General features: G+C 38.8%; 1 protein-coding gene across 4 annotated transcripts in view; it reads left to right on the forward strand.

Annotated features, from left to right (window-relative positions):
• Positions 1-15,828: 15,828 nt before the first annotated feature.
• The window catches only part of arhgap29.L (Rho GTPase activating protein 29 L homeolog), a 68,698-nt gene continuing 57,221 nt past the window's right edge, over positions 15,829-27,305 (forward strand). Inside the window, exons 1-2 of one of the 4 annotated variants that reach the window (XM_018258552.2) lie at positions 15,829-16,544; positions 23,471-23,808. In XM_018258552.2, coding sequence (XP_018114041.1) covers positions 23,550-23,808 — 259 coding nt within the window. In that variant the 5' untranslated portion in view covers positions 15,829-16,544; positions 23,471-23,549. Of the gene's footprint in view, positions 16,545-16,570; positions 16,693-23,470; positions 23,809-27,305 lie in introns of those variants that run through there. The other 3 variants (XM_018258549.2, XM_018258551.2, XM_018258554.2) reach the window with 3 other exon arrangements.

Below are 27,305 nucleotides of genomic sequence, written 5' to 3' on the forward strand. Positions count from 1 at the left end.
TAATTAACTCCAAGTAATCACAAACACATACGATTAAAGCACACAGATTTATAATCCACTAAGACCGGTTCAAATATTTGATCTTTCTAGGAAGAGGTGACCTGCTAGAGTTATTTGCTATTGGACCAAGTCATTTTATGACTGTGAAAGGAAAACAGAGTTAGTGTGTATTTGACTTCTGACAGTTTTATTCCCAGTTTATGAATAGTAGGGGGGCTTTTGTTCCAACCTTGGCTTTCTTTCTCGCAACAGAAACTAAGTACAGAAGTCAAGCAGTGCTAGGTCTTTATCGCTGAAAGAGCTGTTGCCAATAAATGGAGTTTCAGCGATGCTTCAAAAAAGTTATTTTGTTAAAACTGCAATTTAAAGGTAAACTATAGATCAGAGACATCCAACCTGTAAGCCTTCAGCTGTTACCTAACTACAACTCCCAGCATGTATGGACAGATTTAACTGTCAAGGAATACTGGAAGCTGTAGATCAACAAAAGCTGGTTGGATATCTGGAATATGAGGAGAGCTTACTAGCACTGGTTTAATTTTTACCAAATAAATGACCTTCTAGAAACCAGTCAACTATTTATTTTATTGGTCTATTGCAATCAGATTAATGAAAGGCTTCATTTATCATAAATCCCAAAGGCAATTTGGCAAATATCAACCATACTGCCCAAATATTTGGGCAAATATCAATGACCTCATGAGGTTGGTTTACATACCATTCTCAGTTGAACTGTCCAAACTGAAATGTCTTCTGCTGATGATCCTTGCTGTATTTGCAGATGAAGAATGTAGTGGAGCCCTAGCTCCATTGTGCTTTTGTTTGGTCCAACAGTGCAACAATAGTATCTTACCACCCCCTATATACCTGATTGTATAGTATGTATCCATTTAGCCTGTATGTGATCATTGGGATACCATGGAGGTTGGTCACTGTGGTCAACTTTATTTGTTATTGATTGCTTTGATAATTAACTACTATTCTAGTTTTTCTATATTTTTTCTTGCCCTTATTGTACCCTCCTTAACATGTTATCTCTTTACTTCTACTGGTTCTAGAATTGCCACCTTTTCCAGAAAAAAATACCGGCCTTCCTATATATTTATCATTTTTCCCTATTAATAACATTGGGATCAACCATCATTTTTACCAGCCAGGTGGCAATCCTAACTGGTTCCAATACCTAATTTGCTCAGTTAAGCATGGGAAGTCCTCTAAATACAAGGGCAGAATTATATATCTTGCTTGTGTATTTGAAAATGTCATAAATCATACTGTGCAAACTTATCAGGACTGGAACTAGGCGTAGGCAGAAGAGGCGTGAGCCTAGGTTCCAGCAGTAGGGGCAATAGGCACATACCTTGTCTGTCCGCTACACCTAGTTCTGGCTGTGGGTGGGTAAATTGAGTATCATTGCATTATTATCAACAAAAGGACTGTGGTGAAAATGCTAGAAACAACACAGAACCTATAATAACACATAAGGCATAGGTAGGGCTAAAGAAGCAGAAACAGACAACAATTCACAAAGAAACAAACATCCAAATGGTCTCAATTCAATCACATGCATTAACTGCATGGACAACTGACACACCGTTTTGTTGAGTTGTAACTGTAATTAGTAAAATCCTCTGCCAACTTGAAATGACTGACCATGAACTTGACAAGGAAGGTGGCAGTGGTTAACTGCATTCATTTTTAAAAAGCCACTAAAATATTAAAGAACTCTGCTTTAGAAACATAACATAAACTCAACAAGGGAAGCTATTTAGCGAACCATTACTTACCTTTAAAACTGCCATTCAGTTTTTAAAAAGCCACTAAAATATTAAAGAACTCTGCTTTAGAAACATAACATAAACTCAACAAGGGAAGCTATTTAGCGAACCATTACTTACCTTTAAAACTGCCATTCAGATTTAGTGTATTATATTACAAAGACCTGCTGCTTGCACTGCATTATTTATGAGCATTTGTTATAACACCTGCTGTGACATTTTACTGCTCACTACATACACATACACTTCCAAAAGCCAGCAGGTCTATTTGTTAGGAGTTACAAAGGAAAGGGTTTTTGTTTTAGGTGTGTATTAGCAGCTGTATCCAACTTGGCACAAGCATGTCAAATGATGGAAATCGCTGTTTTTGGGTGTAGTAACATCAGATTTTTGTGTCATATAATAATACATTGTTTAAATCACCCAAAACAGCCCTATGTGGCATTACAAATAATTCCAGTTTACTTGGTTTTGTGTGTATGCAAAACCCATGATGCAAAAAAGTATAGACAAAATAAAACAGGAGCTTTAAATGTCAGTGGTTCTAGGATATTACTAGCTAGATCAGCAACCACGCAGACTGGTAAAAGGTGTTCCTTTATGAAGTTTCTCCTCAACTAAAGTAACGGCAACCTTAACAAACAATGCGCAGTTGTGTGAATGCCCTAACTAAGGAGAAGCGTCATAATGGAAAACGTTTCACCAGCCTGCAATGTCATCCACCTAGCTGGCAGAGGCATGGGAATATAAGTAAAGCTGGTCGTACATGTTCAGATTTTATTCATCATATGTTGAGCGTTAGGCTATCAATCGTGCATTTTACTGCCAAAATCTAAAACTAACATTCAGATTTAAACTTTAGGAAAAATAAGAAATCAGACAATGTTCTGCCCATTTAACTGACAGACTACAATTGTATGTTGTCCCAGTGTACCCATGGATATTGGCAGATACATGCAATGATATTATTGTTATATGACAGAAATTTTATAACTTTTCCGATCGACTTTCCGATTTGGAGCACACACGTTCCAAAAATCGAATGAAACAAAATTTCTTACAATTATATCTGTGCGCATATGGCCAGCTTTAAGCTACTTTTTTCTTATTTAAAAAACAATATCCATAAGTAGACTGTAGAGAATAGAAATTTATTTTCTGAAAATTTAACCAGATTCCCTTATCTTCTGACAGGCATTTCTCTTTTTTTTTATTTGAATGGGGATCAAGCCACCTGTGTACCAGTGAGTGAAGCACAACCTTTTAAAAATTATTGTATAAACCTCCTGTTTGTCTCTGTCTAGCATGGTTCAACAATGTAGAACCCACTTGACTATGCAAATAAAGCCACACACATGAAGAGCTGCAAGGTACTTAATCTATTTATTAAAGCCATAGGGGCACATTTACTAAGGGGCACATTTACTAAGGGCGAAGTGACTAACTCTGGCGAAAATTTACCAGCGTGAAGTAATTTTGGAAATTCGCCGATTTACTAGCAGTCGTTGGCATAACTTCACTATTGAAGGAGATAGATTCTAGCGGTACTTCCCCCTGTGTAGGGCAATAATACAACTCTATTTTCTTTTATTAAGGTTTCCCGGGCTTGTGTAGTGTAATGTATTTGCTGCAACATATACATCCATTGAACTTTAACTTCCCACCGTATGCAAATTAGGCAACGTTAGCGCAACTTCGCTTCGCGCAGTAATGTTAGCGAAACTTCGCCAGCGTTTGGTGCCCTGGACGCAACTTTGGATTTTAGTGAATTAGCTTTGTCCTGGCGGATCTACGCCTGGCGAAGTGTTGAGCTGTCAGCGAAGTCGTCGCTGGTGAATTTTTGGAGGTTAGTGAATTTGCCCTTTAGAGAATGACAGGCAGAATAATGTCTCTGGGGGGATACCCTCCCTGTTCATGAGCTACCTGTGACAGACCCGGCGACTTCGGAAAACGAATCGCCGCATGTGATTAGCGCCAGCGGTTTTTAGTTTTAGCTGGCGCAGAGTGAGGGAAGGCATTTGGGGAGATTGGTCGCCGCAAAGACGAGGCGATTAGTTGCCAGGCGACCAAATCTCCCCAAAACGCCCAGTGTGGCCTTAACCTGTACATACCCCAGTTTCCTAAAATAAATTAATTATTATTAAGGTTCTCTGTGTTTGCATTGTTTAGCTTGTAAAGGCTGCACTCAAGTGCCTTCTGAAAAGAATCTCCCTATCACACAATCTGAGTTTTATGAAAAAGATATGCTGTCATAAGCTCAGTGTAAAATGCTTTCATTAGCATGGAATGTGAAATGAGTCATTTTTCTATAAACAGAAGCTAAATATTATTATCAAAGGCAGGACTCATAGCACGGCCCAGAAGAAAATGACTGATATGAGGTCATTATATTAGAACAATATTGCGTTCTCCACCCTAAATGTGTATATCAAAGGAATCTGTGTGCAGCAGGGTGACTTTCTCCTGATTCTTACAAATCAAACAAGAGGAAACATACGCTATAGTTTCCTAAAATATCCTCATTGGCCAACAAAATATATCATGTTTTTGAACTTATTGATATATAGGGGCAAATTTACTAAGTTGTGAAAATTCGTCAGCGACAGATTTGCTGGCAGCGCAACACTTCGCCAGGCGAAAACTCGCTCAGACAGCGCTAATTTTGTAACATTCGAAGTTGTGCTCTAGTGTTAATTCAACAAGCAGCATTGGCTAATTTGCATACGGCGGGAAGTTAAAGTTCAATGGACATATATATTGCAGCAAATATATTACATTATACAAGCACAGGGAAGCTTAATAAAATAAAATAAAGTTGTTATAATGCCTTACACATCAGCCCAGTGTATAGTTTATGTGCCATATGCTAGGAAAGGTAGGGGGGAAGTCGGTTACCCCCCCAAAAAATGTATGCTCTTTTGCACCTATCACCCTGAAAAAAGGAAAAGACGCCAGTGTTTTTTGGGACTTAGAAAATTTTTCAACTAAATTTTGAGGAATTCCTATCTACTCTATTGCACTTCGCCTGGTCTGAGGTGGTGAAGGCATGTCTGGCACAAGAGGGAACGTTCAGTAAAACCTGCATCTTCGTGAATTTGCACAGTTACGTCCCTTCGCCAGAGCGCAACTTCGCCTGGTGATTGAGTACAACATGAGCTCCAGCGTCAGTCTCTTCAAAAAAGAGACTTTACTGCTGTACTGCAAGTTGGAGTGATGTCTCTCCCCCTCCCTCCAGCAGCCTAACAACAGAAAAATGGGAAGGTAACCAAATAACAGCTCCCTGACACAAAATAATAGCTCCCTGGTAGATATGAGAATAGCACTCAATAGTAAAAATCCAAGTCCTGCTGCGACTTCAGTTACATTGAGTAGGAGAAACAATAGCCTGTCTGAAAGCTGTTCTATTATGAAGTGCTGGCTCTTTCTGAAAGCACATGACCAAGCAAAATGGCCTGATATACAGTAGAGTGAATTTGCAGTGTAAACAATGTAATGTAGAAATAAAAACTACACTATAAAAACCATGACAGAATCCCTTTAATAACACAGATTAAAGAAAGAAGCACCAATGTATTTTCTAGACATTAAAGAATAATGCATGCATAATAATGTAATAGATTTCTCACTGGAGTATGAAATGCCTCATTCACTTAGTAGTCTGCAGTGACATCAATGTTATTTATTAATCACAAGCACAATTGGAGTAACTTAAGAACATCTAGAAACATATTAAAATAAATATTAGAATGTAAGTTCCACTGGGTAGGAACTGATGTGCATGATGTAGAACTTCTATATAACACTATATAAATAACAGGTAGTAATAATATAATAATATTAAATGAATATCAGACATATGGGTAGAAGTACATTTTGTAAAGGAAAAGAAAAACCTCAGTCACTGCCTGAGTTTTATTTTGATTTCAATTCACTCCCGTTAATGATCCAATATGTTATTACATATCTTTGAGCTATCTTTTGCAGGCACCTTTGTAAGGCTTTGGGCCAGGCGACACAGATTTTCTGCAGGTGGAGAATCTGCTCTGCTGCCCTACCGCTCCCCTTCTGTTCTGCAGGCACAGCAGATTTCTGTGCGAAACGCAAAATCTAACTGAAATCTCACGGTTTCTGGACGTGAACAGAGAAGAGAATTCAGGCTAGCGGTCAGGAGCTAAAATTAGCCTGCAGATTTCTGTCCTTAAACCTGGCTCAACCTGTTTCCAACTAAAGGTGCCCATACATGGAGAGATCCGCTCGTTTGGCGATGTCGCCAAACGAGCAGATCTCCCTCCGATATGCCCACCTTGAGGTGGGCAATATCGGCTGATCCGATCGTTGGGCCCTAGGGCCCAACGATCGGATCCTAACTATGCCCAAACGGGCGGTCGGATTGCGGGACCGCATCAACGAATAGATGCGGCCGCGATCCGACGGGATTTTCTGTCCCATACGATCGAGATCTGGCCGACTTTCGGCCAGATCTCGATCGGTGAAGCCCGTCACGGGGCCCCATACACGGGCCAATAAACTGCCGACACGGTCTGTCGGCAGCTTTTATCGGCCCGTGTATGGCCACCTTAAGGCCCTGGGTTCCCAGTGAGAGGCATAAGCTATTATTCATCGCACCCATCAGAAAGGCCTGATAGTATCTTTCAGATAAAGGGTAATATACAAGATGTACATATTACTGTACTTTGTGTTTAATGAGTGAATACTCTGTATTAATTAAATATCCCTTTAATTAAAATACTGCTACTATAACAATAATGAATACTATGGATAGCATTGATCATCTGACTGTATGTTATATGGATTTCAGCAATAGCACAATGTTTCTACAACACAAATTTTCTCACAAAGGTTGAGGCAACAGAATGTGAGGACTGCGATTATTTTTGGCAGATGAGCTAAAATCTCTTGATACATGGTCACCATTTCCTAATAATGTTAACAGGAAGGAATTTATGTGTATAAAGAAGTTACAACATTTAGTAATTCCCGGCATTTTATTGCCATCGTTTTCTGAGAAAAAATGCCAACAAAGCAAACTTGTTGCACTTTCTCTTATGTATATACAACAAACAACATAATTTAGTAATATTCTGTAAGGTTTATGTCGCACAATCAACTTTTTTTTTGGACTAAGGTTAATGTAACTGATGCAGAGAATCATCCCAAACAGAACAAAAGCCCTCTATGGTGAAATCCACAATCCACTAATCTTTCCAGTCACTGTAAATTCCCAGGCTATTCACATGTATCTGCTTTGCTTGCACTGAACCCATATGCCACCCATGACTGACTGGTTGGTTACCAATTACATTACAATTAGGCCAATTGCTATTAACCTATCTAGTATGACAGTCACACCTCTGAAGAAGCCAAACAATCAAGCAAAATCCATCAAAAATCTTTATTGTCAATATGCTTGTTACAGTATATTGAAATTTCCATTTCACCCAGGCACCCCTTTTTTTGGTGCAGACATAAAAACTATTAAAACTGCACCAGGAGGGACCCGTTGTAGCCACTGCAACCTAGTGCGCCGCCAAACAAGCCAGGTGTGATTCCTTAGTGTGTTCTGGATAAGCGGTCTTTTCTTAATTTGGATCAAACCATACCTTATATCTACTAAAAAATATTTAAATATTAAATAAACCCAATAGGATTGTTCTGTCTCCAATAATGATTAATTGTAGCTAAGCTGGTTTCAAGAACAAGATACTGTTTTATTATTACAGTATAGGAAATCATTTTTAAATGATTATTTGGATAAGGTGGAGTCTATGGGAGACTGCCATCCCAAAATTCTTAGCTTTTTGTATAACGGGTTTACAGATAACAGATCCTATATCTGCATATGTTTTCAATGACCTCCAGATAAAATATTTGTTTTGTGATCACAATTATTTTTTTGCTACGATTGAATTTTTTTTAAAAAAAATTGAAATCTTGTCAGATTTTAGGTGAGGCTTTGTTGCACAATGAATAAATAATAATTACTTCTTAACACCGCAGTTTATTGCAAACAGACTGAAATAAAAAAAGAAGACCTTGATTAAAGGTTTTCCATGACAGAAACAGTATGACAGTATATCAGGTTTATTTATTTATTATTTATGTATTTTAGGGCAAGTTATGACCTAAGCAAATATGGGTCCTAGTGCCCTATTCTTGCTTAAAGGGGAACTCCACACAAACATAACTTAAGCTTTTTTCAAACTTAACATAATTTCAAGCAACTTTGCAATATACATCAATTAAAAAATATGCAGACTTTTTATTTTTTTTAATGGTTTGGAACATTCCTTAAGCCTAGCCCCCTATTCTCCTGCTGATCTGTCCAACTACTTTGCTGAGCTGGCTGACTACTGTTACTTTGTATCAACAGCCATCTGTCCTTAGCCTGCATCCTCCAAACCCCACAATTCCCTGCACACGTAATTTCAAAAGGAATGAAACATCACAGTGCAATGCATTGTGGGTTATGTAGTTCCTGCATGCTGTCTGTCAAGAAGTTGTTACAATTTGTAACATCAGTGTTTAGTCCCTCCTTCCCTGCCATGATTTCAAATGATGCAGAAAGAGAAGAACTGCTAAACAGCTGGATTGCAGCATAGAAAATGGCATTTATTAATTTATTTTGAAAAAACAGGTAAGTGTGATGGGTATATTAGGGGTTTCTGTGTTATGTGGGCCTCTTTATCAGACTTTGGAAAGCAGGAAAACTTAAAATCAGGGTACTTAAAATCGAGGTTTCATTGTATTTTACTTTTACAAAAATCCAGATTCTGTGTGGTGACTTAAGAGGTGCTCTATCTGGAAACTCTGTTGCTCAGGGGTTCCAATTACAAACAGAACAAGAAGGGAATCAGATGGCACTCACGCAAGCATAATGTGCTAAATATTTTTGGTTTATTGAGATCTCCACGTGTTTCTGGGGATCTACCATCTTTCTCAAGTGTTCTGGCACTTGATAAAGGGGGTAGATCCCCAGAAACGTGTGGAGATCTTAATAAACCAAAACCAAAAATATTTAGCACATTTTGAATGCGTGAGTGCTATCTGATTCCCTTCTTGTTCTGTTTGTACTATTTTGGCAGAGGGTACAGCTTGCACCTGGGGCTGCAAAGAGCCATTTTCTACTGTGTAGCACACTTCAACTGATTCTTTTATGCAATTGTGTTCCCTTCTGCAGTGTGGATTCTGTTAGTCTACAGTTCCAGTGAGGTAAACATTGTGTTAGGTGCCCTTTAATTAGAGTGGCCATCTGTAGGGTTTTGACCCAGGCTGTCTGGGTCAAAACTGCCTGCCTGGTTTTCCAAAAAAAAAAATCCGGACAGGACTCCCACGATTGAGGTGATGATCGACCAATCATTGATCGCAACGTGTTAGCCCCCCCCAAATAGCCCTGCCCCTGATGGCACTAGCCCCACCCTGTAACATCACCCCACTGCTCCCCTGTCCAGAGTTCAAGGAAAGGCGCCAACCCTACCTTTAATAATCACTATGGATTACAATTCTGATTCTTAAAGTATTTCTTAAAGGGACACTAAACCCTGCTGCACTGCACTGCTTAACTACACTTTACTGAGCTGTTGCTGGACTCCAAATCACAGCATACTTTAACATATCATCAAAGTTAAAGCATGCTGGGAGCTCTATTCCAGCAACATCAGGGTTGTATTCTTAAAGCAACATTGCTCCATAAAACTACCCAGCTGTCCAGGACCCAAGGCAGCAATAAAATGCAAAATAATCCTCCAATGAAAATCCCAGCTGATCTGTGTTCCTGCATTTGGAGTTGGAAGCATTAAGCACAGTTTCCCAGCACTGAACAAGTCTGGCCTTCCTCTCCATGTCTGATTCCAGTGTCATATAATGAAATTAAAAATGGCACAATAATCTCTGGATGTAAGATAAGAGCAAGATGCATGACATGTGACAAGTGTTGGGAATCAACATTTTCACTGGTTGATTCTTTTGCACCTGTAATTAATTTTTTGGTCAGTTGAACTGTCATAGGTGAATTGGTTTCCATGTATAATTACATTTTTCCTCAACTTCAATAGAGTAAATGGGGGTGCAGTGGAACACCTTCATGGTTGGGTTTAGTGTACCTTTAAGTGAAGACTACAAGCTACTACTTAACTTTGTACTTTTTTAATTTGTTTCAGACTATGCAATTACAATGCAGTGCAATTACCTAGTGGTGCTCTCCAGCTCATTTCCAGATATAGGCAAATTATTATATTTTTTTTATTACATGAACCTTTTGAAAGCTGTCTGACAAGTAGAAAAAATACAGCTTGATTGTCGATTGTTGTGTTTTTAGCTCTCTCGCAAGCTGTGGTCTCAGTGGTGACATTTTCCTGTGGTTTCCAAGTCTGCAGACTTCCTGTCACTAATGTGCTCTCCAATTCAGGTTCCATTTCAACTACAGGCATTGCAGACCAGTTCTTTGCTTAAAGGGCATATACCACCCCTACCTAATCAAAGAAAATATAATGCATTAATTTATGATTTTCAATAGTTTTAAAGTTAGTTATTGCTACTGAAAGCAGTACGGGTTTCTTGGTATTCTCTGTCTCTGTATTCTGAGTGCTGAAACAATGCAACAGACCTGTGATATTGCATGCAGGGCACTGTGGGAAATTAAATCATTTCTGTTGGAGAGTTTAGTTCTACTGAATATTTTCAGGCATCAGAGCCAGAAGTGCAGAAAGACAAATAAATATCTTCTTATGGTTACAATTAAATTTACAATGTTTAATTAATGCATAATGGAAAGCTACTTAGAACATTTTCTTTCATTAGGGGAAGTTTGCTTCAACAGCTGAGTTTATAATCATATACAGTGTAAATCATAATCCCTTTCATCAAGTACCCTCATTGCGTATATACAGTATATATATATATATATATATATATATATATATATATATATATATATATATATACACAGATATGACTGATATTTCTCAGTTTTTGTATCTCTGTGTTTGTATCTCTCAAATAAATTAGACTTCATAAATGCTTGAAATTACATCCTATACAGGGAGAAAGAGTAGTGTTTCAAGATGCACACAGTGCCACTATGCTGTAAGGTTCAGCTGATGGTATCGAGAGGTACTCCTATAACCCAGCTTGTTTAAGGTGGATAAAACATGAAGGCTGCATTAAGAATACCGTACACTTCCTGTAAATGTTCATCACATGACAGGAGAAAATGTTGAAATGGAGCTTAGTACCCAAAAAAACAGTATAAGTATTAATTAAGAAATATTAATTTCTAAGCTGGTGATAAGTGCAGCCTATAATTAGTAAATACTGAATTCCCGAACATGAGCAAAAGGAGTCATAATGACTTAACAAAGGTCACAGGGAGAACATGGAGAAAATAAAGCCAACTCCCTCCATTCACATGTTAATCACTTAACCATAGGCTTTCAAACCTGTTCTCATGTCTTCTCAATGCACATGAGACCAGCATAGGTGGATTACTAAATGAAACTATAATACTTCCAAATCCCCCTGAAAGTCATACTGGAAGATCAATAGGAGAGGGCCTGCAAAGAAAGATAAGAAATTAAAAATAGCAATAGAATTGAATACCTACAGTCTATTTGTTTTTTGTTGTTGCCAGGGTCAGTGACCCTTGGAAGCAAATAGAATGACAGTTAGAGGCACATTTACTTAGCTCGAGTGAAGGAACAGAAGAAAAAATACTTTGAATTTCGAATTTTTTTTGGCTACTTCGACCATCGAATTGGCTACTTCGACCTTTGACTACGACTTTGAATCGAACGATTCGAACTAAAAATCGTTCGACTATTCGACCATTCGATAGTCAAAGTTTTTTATAAAAACTTCGACCAAGTACCTAAAACCTACCGAACATCAATGTTAGCCTAGGTGGAAGGTCCCCATAGGCTTCCTAACAATTTTCTGATCGAAGGAAAATCGTTTGATCGATGGATTAAAATCCTTTGAATCGTTCGATTTGAAGGATTTAATCATTCGATCGAACGATTTTTCCTTCGATCGTACGCTCGTAGGAAATTCAGTAAATCCTTCGACTTCGATATTGGAAGTCGAAGGATTTTACATCGATGGTCGAATATCGAGGGTTAATTAACCCTCGATATTCGACCCTAAGTAAATGTGCCCCTTAGTTTGCCCTTCTTGGCAGTGCATGTTCTCCAGTTGCCGTTTCCCCTGGTACACAAATATAGGAGCAAACTGGAACAGCGCCACAAAATGATTCCAACGAAAATGCCTTTGTTACACACTTAGGACATTACAGTACAGTTTCAGGCCATGCGGCTTTTATCAAGATCAGTGACCCAAATCAGATAGCATTTTTAGTGACAGGCTGGTCCCTCTTTCTGCTTGAAAGACTGTTAATTTTCTTTTTTTGTACATATCCCATTATTCCTTATTGGTGCCCTTAAGTCTTTTGCTCATCCAGTGCCAAATGGTGTTGACATTCCATGTGATGCCATCATGCAGCACCCAACTCTCTGTAGTTGATGGGACAGTATAATACATTCCTCCTGGGTTACCATTTTACAAATTGTTGCACATTCTTGTGAAGAAAAATATACTTCCCAGCAACAGTAGTTACTAGTCAGCAACAGGAGTCACTCCAAACAATTATGAAAAAAAAACCCTCCTGGAGGTCGGACCCAATTGAAAGCATCTGAGATATTATGAAATAAAGGGACTGTTATTAAATTAATGATTACTCCACCAGGACAAAACCCCTTCCAGGACAGCATGTAGCCATTAACCAACACCACTGCAGTTGCTGAAACCAGAGAAAACAGAAGGGTATGTAGGCTGCACCCCAGCCTGAAGAGCTATATTGCTGGGTGTCCATCTAATCAGAACACAATACCAAGTAATGTAAATGAAAAGGGAACACAGAACTGAGTGCCAAGAGCAAGCTGGCAGCCTCGTAACTTTAGTTGGTCCTCTCCAAAAAGAGTCTGATGTTTACAAGATCCTATATTGGGAGATAAGGGAAGGTCCACTGATCAGACAATTAAGATGGTGTCCGTTCTAGGCACATCTGGACTACAGATTTCCTAACATGAGGGGTTTGATAAGGTGGGGAACATGCTGCACAGATTAGGTGGTATCTGAGACTTCCTCTGATAAAATGGGGTAGAGCCCATCCTTAGGGAACTGTAACACAGCTGAAATATTTAAAGGGTGATTCACTAGATTTGTGAAACATAGTGTTACAGCTATTACCTCTGCAAAGTCTTAGATAAACATTTTCTGTTATTCTATATTCTGATACAGTATTATTCATCATAATATTGTCCAGATAGGGGACATAATTGTAAAGATCCTAAGTTCCTGTATTGGGTGGAACCCTTCTTTGCATTTATTAAACACGTTTTTCTGTTTAAAAATACAGTCTTCTTGAAACATGGGTAAATCCATATGCGGTAGGGTAAAAAAATCAAACTCTTTGATCACGTAAAATATTTCTATGTACAGTAGGATGCTTTATGAAATTAGTACAACTATATCTTTAGTATAGAGATAATAATAAGAAAATAATTAAAATAACACTAATAACAACAAACACAAACCTCTCTAGTGAGGCCTCTCTATGTACCCTGTTACAATAACAAATGTAGAGATGCACCATAAAAAACTTCATGCAAATGTGGCACTTTGGAGCTAACTGCTAGTAGGTTTCATAAACTTCTTTGTTTCTTTACGCACAAGTAGCCTTTTCTGAGCTCTGCTACAGTAAGGGCTACACAGTCATTTAAAGGAAACTATACCACTGAACATTGCAGGTTTCTATAAAACATATATTTCACATAAAACATTGTTTAAATAAACTATTTTTTTTTACAAATATACTTTTCTAGTAGTGTGTGCCACTGGATAAATCCTAAATAGAAAACTGCCATTTTAAGTACTAAGGGCTGCCCTCTATGATATACATGCATATGCATTCACTTTTCTCCTAAGCAGGTTTGTAATTATAGAGTCAAAACTCTATAGGGCAGTCCCTGATTTGTGCAAAAGCCCAAGCCTAGGGTGGAATGCTGCCAAGTCACTTCTAAATTTATATGAAAATTGTAGAACTGGGCATGCAGGAGATTTCACTGCTCTAAGTCCTGAAATCAGAGGAGCATGCGTGTGCAAAACAAGTGGGGGGAGCGAGCAGGAGTGTGGATCGACCATCCTGAGGGGAGCCGGGCTAGCAAATCTGGGCTTGGTTTGGGGGCAATTCTACAGGGCAGGGACCTCCTTGCTCTTATATCTTTAAAGGGGTTGTGCACCTTTGAGTTACATTTTATTATGATGTAGAGAGTGATATTCTGAAACAATTTGCAATTGGTTTACATTTTGCATTTTATCTTATTTGTGTTTTTTAAGTTATTTCATGTTTTGTTACCCTAGTAACCATGCATTGATTTGAAATAAGACACTGGAATATGAATAGGAGAGGCCTGAATAGAAAGATGAGTACCGGTAATTAAAAAGTAGCAATAACAATAAGGGGCAAATTTATCAAAACGTGAGATTAGAACTCACCACAGAAAAACTCACTCGCTTTCTGTTCATTCCTATAGGATTTTTAAGAACATATTTATCACATGGTGAACTCCATTGATAAACACCATAGAAATGAATAGAAAGTTAGTACGTTTTTCTGTGGTGAGTCACATTTTGATAAATCTGCCCTTAAAGGGTCAGTGAAGCTGGAAAGAATTTAGAAGAAAAATGCAAATAATTCAAAAACTAGAAATACATAAATAATGAAGATCAATTGAAAAGTTGCTTAAAACTAAGTAAACTTAAGGGCAGAGACACACGCTCAGATTCGGGGAGATTAGTTGCCCAGCAACAAATCTCCTCTTCTTTGGGGCGACTAATCTCCCCAAACTGCCTCCTGGCGGCTACAATGTAAATCGCCGGCAGGATGGCCTTGTTTTCTGAAGCCGCCCAAAATTTCCTTGTGAGGCAACTTCAGGCGACTTCGTAAAAAGAAGTGCACAGATTGCTATCCCGCAGGCGATTTACATTCTAGCCGGCGGAAGGCAGTTTGGGGAGATTAGTCGCTCCGAAGAAGAGATTTGTCGTTGGGCAGCTTATCTCCCCGAATCTGAGCGTGTGTCTCTGCACCTTAAGTTTACTTAGTTTTAAGCAACTTTTCAATTGAAAATTGATGGTGAACCATCCCTTTAAAACTTAGCTCTTCTTAGGGGGTTTGAACATGGGCAATAACCCAAAGCAACCAATCAGCAGGTAGCATTTGCTGGTCACCTGTTTAAAAGCGAACTTCTTATTGGTTGCTATGGGTTACTGCTCCTGGGCAAACGTAATGCCTTTTATTACATATAGGGTTTATGAAGCTGTACTTTGTATCTTTTAATGTAATGAACCTGTTTATTCTATGTATTTGTCGTTCTGCTGTACAGTGCAGCATACATAAGTAACACTATATAAATAAAAATATACAAACACAGTGGCACACAAGGTCAATCGCCCCAATAACTGCTTGCCTTGCTACCCAATCAACGAATAGTAATAAGCCCACGCTTACATTTTTATATACAAAATGTTTTCCACAGGGAGCGCTGCTGGACAACCTCCTTACTACTTTCCCCTAAATGTAATAAAAAGCACTAAGTTTGACCAGGAGCAGTAACACATAGCAACCAATAAGATGGTTGCTTTTAAACAGGTGACCAGTAAATGCTACTTTCTGATTGGTTACTATTGGTTACTGCCCATGAGCAAATTTAGTGACTTTTATTAGATATCCCCTATAGTATTTATTGGCCAACCCTTCCACGCTGCAGACATCATGAGACCATTCCACCTGTTGCTAGTCTCCGCCTCTAATAATTATGCGTGGGGGCAGACATTGGAACGTCTCGCCAACAAAGTTTCATTAGTCTGAAAAGGAGTTTTGGTATGTGGGCGGGGCCAGAGCGTTCCAGCGGCGTAAAAGAGGTATAGCTTGTTTGCATACCAAAGCTTCATGCGCGCCAAGTGGCTAGTGCTAGGGGAGGCTCGAGTGTGAAAGGAAGTGTAGCAGAGAGGGGCGGGCTTAGGCTAATTTGAAGGCGTGGCCTCTAGTGGTGTTTGCTTCGCCGTAGAGTGCAGAGAAGTTGCTGTATTAGTTGGTCAGAGGAGGCGCTGCGCGGCGTGTGAGTGAGTGGGTGCTGATGAGGACTGAGTATCTGCTTTAAACCGTTACGGGGACTCCGTACCAGTTTAAAAGAATTGGGATTCACTGGTGCCCCGTTCAGGGATGCTTCGGATACGCTGCTCAGGTAATGTGCCAGCTACTGGGCTGATATCGGACACCCGTGCTCTCTACGCTGCTGTGGAATTTGTTCTGATTGTTCTTTACTTGAGGAACTTACTTGCGCGACGGGGTCTTGACTGAGAGACGGCGGAGCCAGAGTCAGGGACGCACAAGCCAATCGCGAGCAGCGTGAACTGAACCAGGCAGAGCGCTGCTGCTTTCCTACTCGGAACAGGCGGCGGGGGTCGGACTGAGAAGCGAGGCAGGGTCTGTGGCCGGACTGGGAGTGCGATGATGAGAGTCAAAGTCTGAGGGGCTGCTTGCACTTTGTACTGGGACCTTTGGTGGGAGGCTCACTACGAATTGTCAGGTCTTGGTGGGGCTGCTTGGCTGACCTGGTGACTAATGTTGGCTGTGTGACGAGAACTAGTTACCTGGTGAGTAATGCTGGCAATGTGGAGAGAACTAGTAACCTGGTGAGTAATGCTGGGAATGAAGCTGTAGAACTAGTAACTTGCTGGGAATGTGGAGAGAACTAGTAACTTGGTGACTAATATTGGGAATGTGGAGAGAAGTAGTAACCTGGTGAGTAATGCTGGGAATGTGGAGAGAACTAGTAACCTGGTGAGTAATGCTGGGAATGAAGCTGTAGAACTAGTAACTTGCTGGGAATGAATGTGGGACTTTGTTGCATGGCTCAAATTAGGGTAGTTCAGCAAGAGCATTTCTTGGACAGTGCCCTCAGCATGACAGGGGCTCCTTGAGGGGAAAAGGTAGATACAATTACAAAGGAAAGTCAGGTGGGTGGAAATATTTTGCTAGGGGGCATTGTAGCTAAATGGTTTCTGATATAATTGCACTGTGACTGCTAACACGGGCCTTCAGCTGAACATGTTTGAAAGTTCTTTGATAGTCAGTTAGGGTCATTGACACTATGTGCAGCCTGTATAGTCCGTTACCCCGAGGGTCTATTGTGTCTCTGAAATACCCCTTGGTAACCTGGAGAATAGTGTTGTGAGTACTGGATAGGCAATATGAGACTTGGCTGAACTGATAGTAGGTGGGAAAATCCTGGGTGCAGGTGGTATAACTGATATTTGTAAATATACTATATGACTAGTGAAGGAGATGTGTGGGAGCATAACAAGTGTCTGGTTATTCTAGTCTGGTTGATAAAGGACAGATGCACAGAAGAATTCATGAATGGAATAGAAGCATCTACTCTATTATGGAAGTATGTATATATATATATATATTATTTTAATAATTGTGTAAACCGCACTTTACAGTATAGCATGATTTCATGTTGAGGGAGTCCCATAGAAACCTAGAAGTAGAAATGAGGATTTAGTGATGGAATGTGCGCTATCTAGTGTTGGGGATATGTCTGAACATGGGGTTTCTGTTTGATTGACATGTAGGCACTCTCTCTATATCTATATAAATATGTATAAAGAGAGAGAGAGAATGAATGTGTATATATATATATATATATATATATATATATATATATATATATATATATATGTGTGTGTGTGTATATATATATATATATATATATATATATATATATATATATATATATATATATATATATATATATATATATATATATATTTTCAACTATTGTTTTGTGGAATTTCCATCAGTTACCTTTTCTGTTGGTCTTCAGTCATTTGAAGTTATATGATGGGAGTTTGAGAATACAGCAAGGCATTTGTTTTGTGCCATTTTAGGATCACATGGTGCCGGGTGTTGGAAGCAGAAACTACTGCAGCTTATTAAAGTATGGAAATGTGCCATATTAAGCATCGTCTTCATGTTTTTTTTGGCAATGCTGGTGAGGCTATTAAAAAATTCAGTTGTCTCTCAACTTCATACCCATTTGCCATGCACTTTAGCACTTTTTAAGTATATATCCAACCTACGTTGTACAGATGTAAATATTTGTGTATGTTTTCTCAACAGTTCATAAGACCAATGCAATGAGTTAATAACACCTCTTATATTTTGAGTGGTATGGGTGTTTAAGAGTATATGAAATCTTAGTCATTTTGAACTTGCATTTTCTTTTGTGTTGTTTTTTGTGAAGTGCTAGAAAATCCCTTGCCGATATGTGTGCTGAGAATCGCCACATGTAATAATACACTGTAATCACATAATTGTGGGAAAATTACTGTAGGTATTTTCTGCGATTACATGATTTGAATGTTGTACCTGCAGTGAAAGCGGTGTCTGTTCCTTTCTTTTTCCCGGGTTCTGACTCTTAGCACCATGTAACAGGGTACCATTGGGTCCAGGTCTGTTAATCAGCTGGCGTGCAAGATTGTTTCAGGAGTCGGACCCAGAAGTGTAGAAGTGTAGAATAAAAAACAGGCATTGCTTATAATGACAATTATGTTTACAATAAACAGTTCTTAAATGGTTTTAATGAATATTGTGAAGTTGCTTAGAATTGCATTCTCTCTTATTTTTTTGGTGTAATTCATACACAGACAACGGAAGTGCTGCTGGTTGTCAACAAGTTATCTGGTAATTTTCTGGTGTAGGTTGAAGACCAAATATTCATATCCACCAGTCTATCATGCATTTTATATCAGTGATATTGGGGATAGCTGTTTTATTTACTCTGAAATACAAAAAGATCAGTTTTTATTTTCTCGTGTTTGCCAGCTGTATAGAGAGCTTTCTCCATAACCTTCGTTTACCTCTTAGAAAGTATGTTTTACCTCCAGATTCCATGTATCCTATTTTGTAAAAATCTCTATTCTTCTTTCTGGCTCTGTCTACATACTTTGTAATGCAGGACAGTTATCAGCTCAACTCTCTCCTGTCCGTATTTATGTTTTCCTGTTAGTGAGTGCTGTCGATTGTATTTATGTATACCAGAGAGCGTGCAGTTTGGCAGCTTTTCATATTCAAACTTTTCACTGGGGCCCACTGCTTTTAAAGGTTTAGGAATTTGAGCTGTTCTGTAAAAAAAAAAAGCCAGAGGTGGGAGAGAGACTGGTTTGCACACGGCAAAGAATATTTCTTCTCTGTCTCTGAGTTATTAATGTGTGTTAGCGTGTATATGACTAGCTCACGTCAAAGGATCACATATGGTTTTTATATGATTCAGATCAGACTGAGAAATCACACGATTGCCTCGGTTTCTTCTCTAACCAGTAGGATTGAACTGAAGGTACAACATCCTGCAACTGACATTCTCAGTTTGATATGCTTAAGTCGATATGACTGTGGACTGTGGGCCTCTTCATTCGAAATGCTTTTTATGTGGTTCCACTTCCCTAGTTCTTATTATGCCAATCAGAAAATCTTGGACTGCACTGATAAATTCTTAATAAAGGGGACACAGGTCTCTACTTGAGAGCTGGCCTGGCTGTGTTTTTAAAGGAGACATTTTGTGTAAAAAAAATAAGAATGTACCAGTGCATTATACTCATTTAGATATAGAAGAATTGTGCTTAAAAAGTAGTGTTTCAGGCTGATTTATTGAATATTTCGACAAAAACCCTAATAATCCCTCCCTTCCACTTCCTGCTCCCTGAATTCCCAGACTGTGCGAGGGGAACTGGCGGCTCTCGGCTCATTGCACTGTAGGACATTAACCAATCAGCAGCCAGCAGGGCCTAATAGGGAACTGACGTGTGACTGCAGGGCTGTGATTGGCTGTCCCCCCTCCTACTGTGCTTCTAGCAGGGACCATTAGGACACACCCACCCCTCATTTGAAACACAGACAGGGACCAGGGAGCTCCAATAAAGGGGCTATTTTTAAAGATAATAATAATTTTTAGCACCATGTAAAAACAACACCATATATTACTTATAATTGCCTACAAAATTAGAGTTTTTTTCATTTATCCTATATGTCTCCTTTAAACCCAGAGGGTTAGTCTCTGTCCTAATCTCTTAGGAGGGGCATAAAAAAAGAATGGTCCAGGAAAATTAATAATTAACCTCTACACCCTCCTTACTTGCCAAAATAGAACAAATTTTACTGAAGCCCAATAAGATTGTTTACTTTAGCAAATACACAGCTAACTAGAATTTAAAGGAGAAGGAAAGTTAAGGTCGAGGGCCAGCGCATGCATGGTCAACATATTAATATCCTCTGTGCTTTCCCCAAAATAACTTTCTATTGTATGCCGAAAACAAAGTTGAGAACATATGCAAAAGAATGAAACTCAGTGGGTAGTGATGTAGGCCCAATAGAAAATGGTGCTGGCTAAGTTTAGGAGAGAGAGAAATCGGGTGCAGGAGCAGAGGTTTATCTCACTTTTTGAGAAATACAGTGGTTAGGGCCAACACAATCTGGGGTAGGGTAATATCTATGTTTTAGATTTTCTTCTCCTTTAAAGGGGATTAGTCACCCATGGTAGCAAAGATTTATCACAGGCTCCCTAAGGGTGCTGGCACACAAGGTTTCCATGCTAAATCTACTCTACTGCAGGTGCCAAATATCCTGAAAATGCCTTCCCCTTGAGAAAGCTTTGGATCACCAAAAGTAAAACATTTGACTCGTGGTGATCTGGCTTAAAAATGCCTTCGAATTTTCCCATGATTAAGACGGATCTCTGCAAGTAATCTGATTTATTTGCGGCAATTTGAAGAGGATTTTCAGGAAATTTGTCATCTGCGGTAGAGCAGGTTTACAGCGCATGACAAATCTCCTTCTGTGATCTTTGCAAAGACTTTTACAAATGCTGTGGACAACAAGGAAAACAAACGTGCTTCAAAACAGTAAGAAGTGTGGATTCAATTCCTTAGACCTATTAACCACTGCTTCCACCCAATGAAGCCAGTAATCGGCAAACCAAATGTGGTAATAAACGGTCAAACGCAGGTTGTTGCTGCAAAAGTTGATGTGTGGATGTAAGGTTTCTTTGAGAAGAAACATGTAGTTTTCAAATGCACTTGTTTTAAATATTTGCTTAAAGGAAAACTATACCCCCCAAACAATGTAGGTCTCTATTAAAAGATACTGAGTAAAACAGCTCATGTGTAAAACCCTGCTTCATGTAAATGAACCATTATCATAATAATATACTTTTTTAGTAGTATGTGCCATTGGGTAATCATAAATAGAAAATTGCCATTTTAAAAAATAAGGGCCGCCCCCTGAGATCGTAAGATTCACTGTGCACACATACAAACCACATGTAAGGTCACATGAGCCAATTAACAGACAGAGTTGTGCCTTTTGCTTCCTCACTTCTTCCTGTTACAGTTAGTGTTGTAGTATTTCTGGTCAGGTGATCTCTGAGGCAGCACAGATAGAGTCACGAAATGGTGGTTCAAGGCAGGAGATGTAAAAGGGCAATATTTATGTAAATATTTATTCCAGTTTGGTAAGATTCTTTAATATGTCATTCAATTTGATATAAACTATCTGTTGCTTAAGTATTCATTTTGGGGGTATAGTTTTCCTTTAACTTGATTGATTGGCAGAGGAAACAAATTTAAACAGACAGAAAATATTCTTTTGGTTACGTTGTACTTGGTTTTTTAAAACATTTTCATAAATGGTGAAAAAATTTTCATAAATGGTGAAAAAATGTTTCCTGTTGGCCTAAAATCAGTTTAGTTATAGGCGCATGTTGAGTGTGTTTATTCATATTAGCGAGTGTGAACCTGCAGTTTGTTTTAGTGCCCTGACAAATGGGAAGCTTCATCGCCTGATGAGAAATCTCCTGCAGACGATGAAGCGCACAGCAATACCTGCCCCATTACAAGTGTAAGAACTTACCAAAGAATGCAATGTAGGAATGCAGGGATTTCAACTAATGTAAAGGGTTTGTGTGTTTCATTACCCACAATGTCCGTGCCCTTAAAGGGATTCTGTCATTTTATGGTGTCCTTTTTATCTCTAAATTACACTGTTTACACTGCAAGTATAAATCTGACATGGGACTAGACAAATTGTCAGTTTCCCAGATGCCCCCAGTCATGTGACTTGTGCTCTGATAAACTTCAGTCACTCTTTACTGCTGTACTGCAAGTTGTAATAATATCACCCCCTCCCTCCCCCCCCCCCCCCAGCAGCCTAACAACAGAACAATGGGAAGGTAACCAGATAATAGCTCCCTAACACAACATAACAGCTCCCTGGTAAGAACAGCACTCAATAGTAAAATCCAGGTCCCACTTTGACACATTCAGTTACATTGTGTAGGAGAAACAACAGCCTGCCAGAAAGTAGTTCCATCCTAAAGTGCTGGCTCTTTCTGAAAGCACATGACCAGGCAGAATGACCTGAGATGGCTGCCTACACACTAATATTACAACAATAAAATATACACTTGCTGGTTCAAGAATGAATTTTTATATTGTATAGTGAATTATTTGCAGTGTATACAGTGTAATTTAGAAATAAAAACATCATCATAAAAATCATGACAGATTCTCTTTTAGCTACTTTCTGTAACTGCGTTGCATTTGGAGAAAATTACTTACTGCTGGCAAGGTCTGGACTAGGGTTGCCACCTTTTTGCACGGGGCGGGGCAGTGACGTTGGGTGAGGCTATGACCCGGCGATTGGTCGGTCACTGCTTCAATCATAGCAAATCCTGCCCAGTTTTCCTAATTTGGAAAACTGGGCAGGCAGTTTTGACACTCAGCCCTTCAAAAAACCAGGTCAAAACTGGGGCAGCTGGCAACCCTGTCAAAACTGGGGCAGCTGGCAACCCTAGTCTGGACTGAGATCCAAAATAGGCCTGGTATTTTAGGTACACAGTGGCCCAAACAGCCCCCTACCAGCTGATAAATAGTGACTGTCTATGTCTCTATGACAATTTACAGCAGCATTTGCCAGAACCCACAGATTATTTCATTTAGTAAACTACACATTTCTATTTAATGAAGCTTATTTGAAAGGTACCCTAACTTAATGTTTAAATGATTTTTAGCATTCTTAAGTTAGCATTCTACATGCAGTTATTTTGTTCGTGCTGGAAACCGTTATTTGAGTTAGCTCTAATACATCTGCTTGGAAAGGGAACCCCCCCTTTCCAAAGAAATATTTAATCTGTCAATCAAAATTAGAATCATGCATGAGATGAGAATGAAGAGAAACAGATACTGAGAGGGAAATATTGTAGAGTTTATCAATTTATTATGTTTAGAAAGTTTCTTATTTCAGTGAAATAAAACTAAAGTTCGCCTTTAAATTAAAAACTGTGCAGCCCTTATATCCTTATTAGCAACAAAGAATTGTTCCTAATAATTAGTGTGTTCAAGATGTTGTGGAACGCTAGAAAAAAACCATCAAGCATTCATAGGACATGCATTGATACTGAATACAATTCTAATTGTATACATCTACATGCCATTTAACCCTTTTCAGCGATAGAGTATTCATGTACAAGGGTTGTAATCCTTCCATATAAATATCTTTACAGGTTTGGATATTTGGCCAATGGGCAGCAAGTGGCACTGAATGGTAGCTGAGCAGCTCTCCAAAGCATTGCAGCAGCTGGGATGTTGCGCCAGAACGGAGGAGGTAACAGACGTGGTTTGGGATTTTCCCGGTTCTCTACCTCAAACTTTTTTACCATATCGAACTCTGCCAGCTGGGGAATGGGACGGAGTACAAAAAGCAATTCGCTGAGCAGTATCAGCACCAATTCGGATTATGACAACTCCGCTGTGGATCCTGAATACATTATGTTGCTTGTGAATGATGTTAGGAAGTTTGCCGACGTACTTCTGTACCTCAAAGAAGCATTTGTGTCAACAGGTGAGTTGTGATTCTGCTGCCTGTTAAATGAATGTGTGCATTAATGTCGTGTTTGCTGTAGGCTGTTCGTAGGAGACCTTCAAACAGCTGATCAAGGAATTTAAATTGGACCCCTGCCACCTGTACATTAACTGTCTGTGATGCTTAGGGTAGGACGCTGCGTTTTTATCCGACAGTCGGATCAATGTAGTTGTTACCTGCGATTTCTCCTTCACTTCCTTTATCTTTAAAACATCCGACACGTCGCATGTGTAAAGTCGCATTGTGACGTGTCGGCTCCTCGCGCACCATGAAGTCCTACCCTTATCTTTGGGGCTTTTATAAACAGCCCGTGTCTAACTGCAAGTTTTGCTTTCAAAATTATACATGCACTATGTTTAGAGTTTCATTTTCAGGGCCATCTTTGATGAGCTACATTTTATAAATTAAAGGGATATTGTCATGGGAACACGTTTTTTTCAAAACGCAATTGTTAATAGTGCTACTCCAGCAGAATTCTGCACCGAAATCCAATACTCAAAAGAGCAAACAGATTTTTTTATATTGAATTTTGAAATCAGACTTGGGGCTAGACATTTTGTCACTTTCCCAGCTGCTCCAGTCATGTGACTTGTGCCTGCACTTTAGGATGGAACTACTTTCTGGCAGGCTGTTATCTCTCCTACTTAAAGGAATTGTTCAGTGTAAAAATAAAAACTGGGTAAATAGATAGGCTGTGCAAAATAAAAAATGTTTCTAATATAGTTAGTTAGCCAAAAATGTAATGTATAAAGGCTGGAGTGATTTGATGTATAACTTGTCAGTCAGAACCCAACTTCCTGCTTTTCAGCTCTCTTGGTTTACACTGACTGGTTACCCTGGCTACCAGGCAGTAACCAATCAGAGACTTGAGGGGGGGCCACATGGGTCATATCTGTTGCTTTTGAATCTGAGCTGAATGCTGAGGATCAATTACAAACTCACTGAACAGAAATGTTCCATGTGGCCCCCCTTCAAGTCGCTGACTAACTCCGTTATAGAGCTGAAAAGCAGGAAGTTGGATTCTGGCTGTTTTATTAGACATCTGTTCACTCCAGCCTTTATATATTACATTTTTGGCTAACTAACTATATTAGAAACATTTTTTATTTTGCACAGCCTATCTATTTACACAGTTTTTATTTTCACACTGAACTATTCCTTTAATGCAACTGAATGTGTCTTAGTGGGACTTGGCTTTTACTATTGCGTGTTCTTCTTAGATCTACCAGGAAGATGTTATCTTGTGTTAGGGAGCTGATATGTGGTTACCTTCTGGTTGTTCTTTTGTTAGGCTGCTGGGGGGGGGATAATATCACTCCAACTTGCAGTAAAGAGTAACTGAAGTTTATCACATGACTGGGGGCAGCTGGGAAACCAGCCCCGTGTCAGATTTCAAAATTGATTATAAAAAAATCTATATTCTTTTTTGAAAAATGGATTTCAGTGCAGAATTCTGCTGGAGCAGCACTATTAACTGATGCATTTAAAAAAAAACAAAAAAACATGTTTTCCCATGACCGTATTCCTTTAAGTTGCCACTTGCCAGTTTACTTGCTCCATTAAAGCTGGTATTTCCCATAATCTATATTCATATATTCTAACCCTAAAGGTCACATGAAATTCCACGATTCTGTCAGTAGCTACCTTCTATGGATGGCTAATAGACCCCTTTTCAGGTTTATTTTGCTTTTTCTGCATTGCTGATTCTTTGCATTTCTATGTCAAAGCTTTATTATAACACCTTCTCTATTTATATATTTTGAGTAAATCATTTTACACAGTTTTATAAATATGCCCTTCGGGCAAAGGCACATGTTGCGCTTTTTAAAGGGATGATTCACCTTTGGGTTAACTTTTAGTATGACGTAGAGAGTGATATTCTGGGACAGTTTACAATTGGGTTTTAATTTTTTTATTGTTTGTGGTTTTTGAGTTATTTTGATTTTTATTTGGCAGATCTACCTTTTGCAATTCCAGCAATCTGGTTGCTAGGGTCCAAATTACCGTAGACCATGCATTGATTTGAATAGGAGACTGGAATATGAATAGCAGAGGCCCAAATAGAAAGATGAATAATAAAATGTAGAAATAACAATACATGTGTAACCTTACAGAGCATTTATTCTTAGATGGGGTCAGTGACCCCCATCTGAAAGCTGGAAAGAGCTGGAATAAGAAGGTAAATAATAAAAAACTATTAAAATAATAATAATATAGACCAGTTGAAAAGTAGCTTTGAATTGGCTATTCTATAACATACTAAAAGTTAACTTGAAGGTCAACCACCCGTTTAAGCAGCCTGAACGCTCTTTTGCAAGCACATGTCAAGCAGTAGATGCATGGAAAAACGGACTGTAGTGTTTACAGGTAACTACACTGTATCTCCCGCAGGTCTGGACTGGAGTTAAAATAGGCCCGACATAGGCCCAAACAGCCCCCCCCCCCCCACCAGCCCAGTAAATCGTGACCGTCTATGTGGCATCTTACAGCAGCCCCTCTGGCATTTTCCAGAACCCACAGATTGCCAGGCCGGGCCTGATCTCCCGGTAGTGGAGAAAAGCTTTAAAACCCGTTACATTTTTAGACTATTGAAAAGCACAACACAAAGCCATTACCCTTTAAAGTTTACTTGGTGGTGAGCTTCTATTGCTTTATTAGGAAAAAATGGTAGCTGTTACAAGAGGTAGGGTTTACTACTCGAATGAAATGGGTGACTGTTATCTATGATCTGAAAATATAATGTATTGGTGTGAAGCGATTAGTGCTTTAGACTTAACCACTTATCCAGTGCCTTTGTAATGGAAATGGCTAGACAAGGCGAGAATGCCTTTCTTTTCATGCTGGGACATGGTAAATGAGAAGGCTTTTATGTTTTAAGTGCTGATTTTGCGGGAATTTTTATTTTTCTCAGAACTTCAATTTATTTTTAAGTATGTTTGTATGGGTAATACATGAAATAACAGCTGGAATGGAATGTGCAATTTAAACAAGAGGCATATATATATATCCCTAATTCTTAATTTTTGTTTTTATTGCATTAGTTGATTAATTGGACTCTATTAAAGCACAAGTCAACCCCAAAATATAAAAGCTTGCCTAATAAAAGAAAGCATCTTTCGAAGAATAATATTTAAATAAAGAATAAATGTTTCAATATGCATTTATTTAATTTTAGTGCTTTTAAAGTTATTTGTAGAAGCAATTGCTGTTGAAATTGCTGCTTGTTACTTTTTAAACAATGTTGCAAAATCTTAGTTCAGGTCTGTTAATCCGCTGCCATGTCTTACATTGTAACAGTCTAAACCACCAGGGCAGAAAATAGAAAGAAACAAACACTTCAATGTTAGCAATACATATACAAATAACTTTAAAAAAAAACCAGAGAGATTGTAATGTATATTACAAATTACTTAGAATTATGTTTTCTTTTATTAGGGCGAAAACTTTTGGGTTGACATTGCTGTTGATTAACTGTG

Source organism: Xenopus laevis, chromosome 4L, assembly GCF_017654675.1.
Source record: "Xenopus laevis strain J_2021 chromosome 4L, Xenopus_laevis_v10.1, whole genome shotgun sequence".
Lineage (NCBI taxonomy): Eukaryota > Metazoa > Chordata > Amphibia > Anura > Pipidae > Xenopus > Xenopus laevis.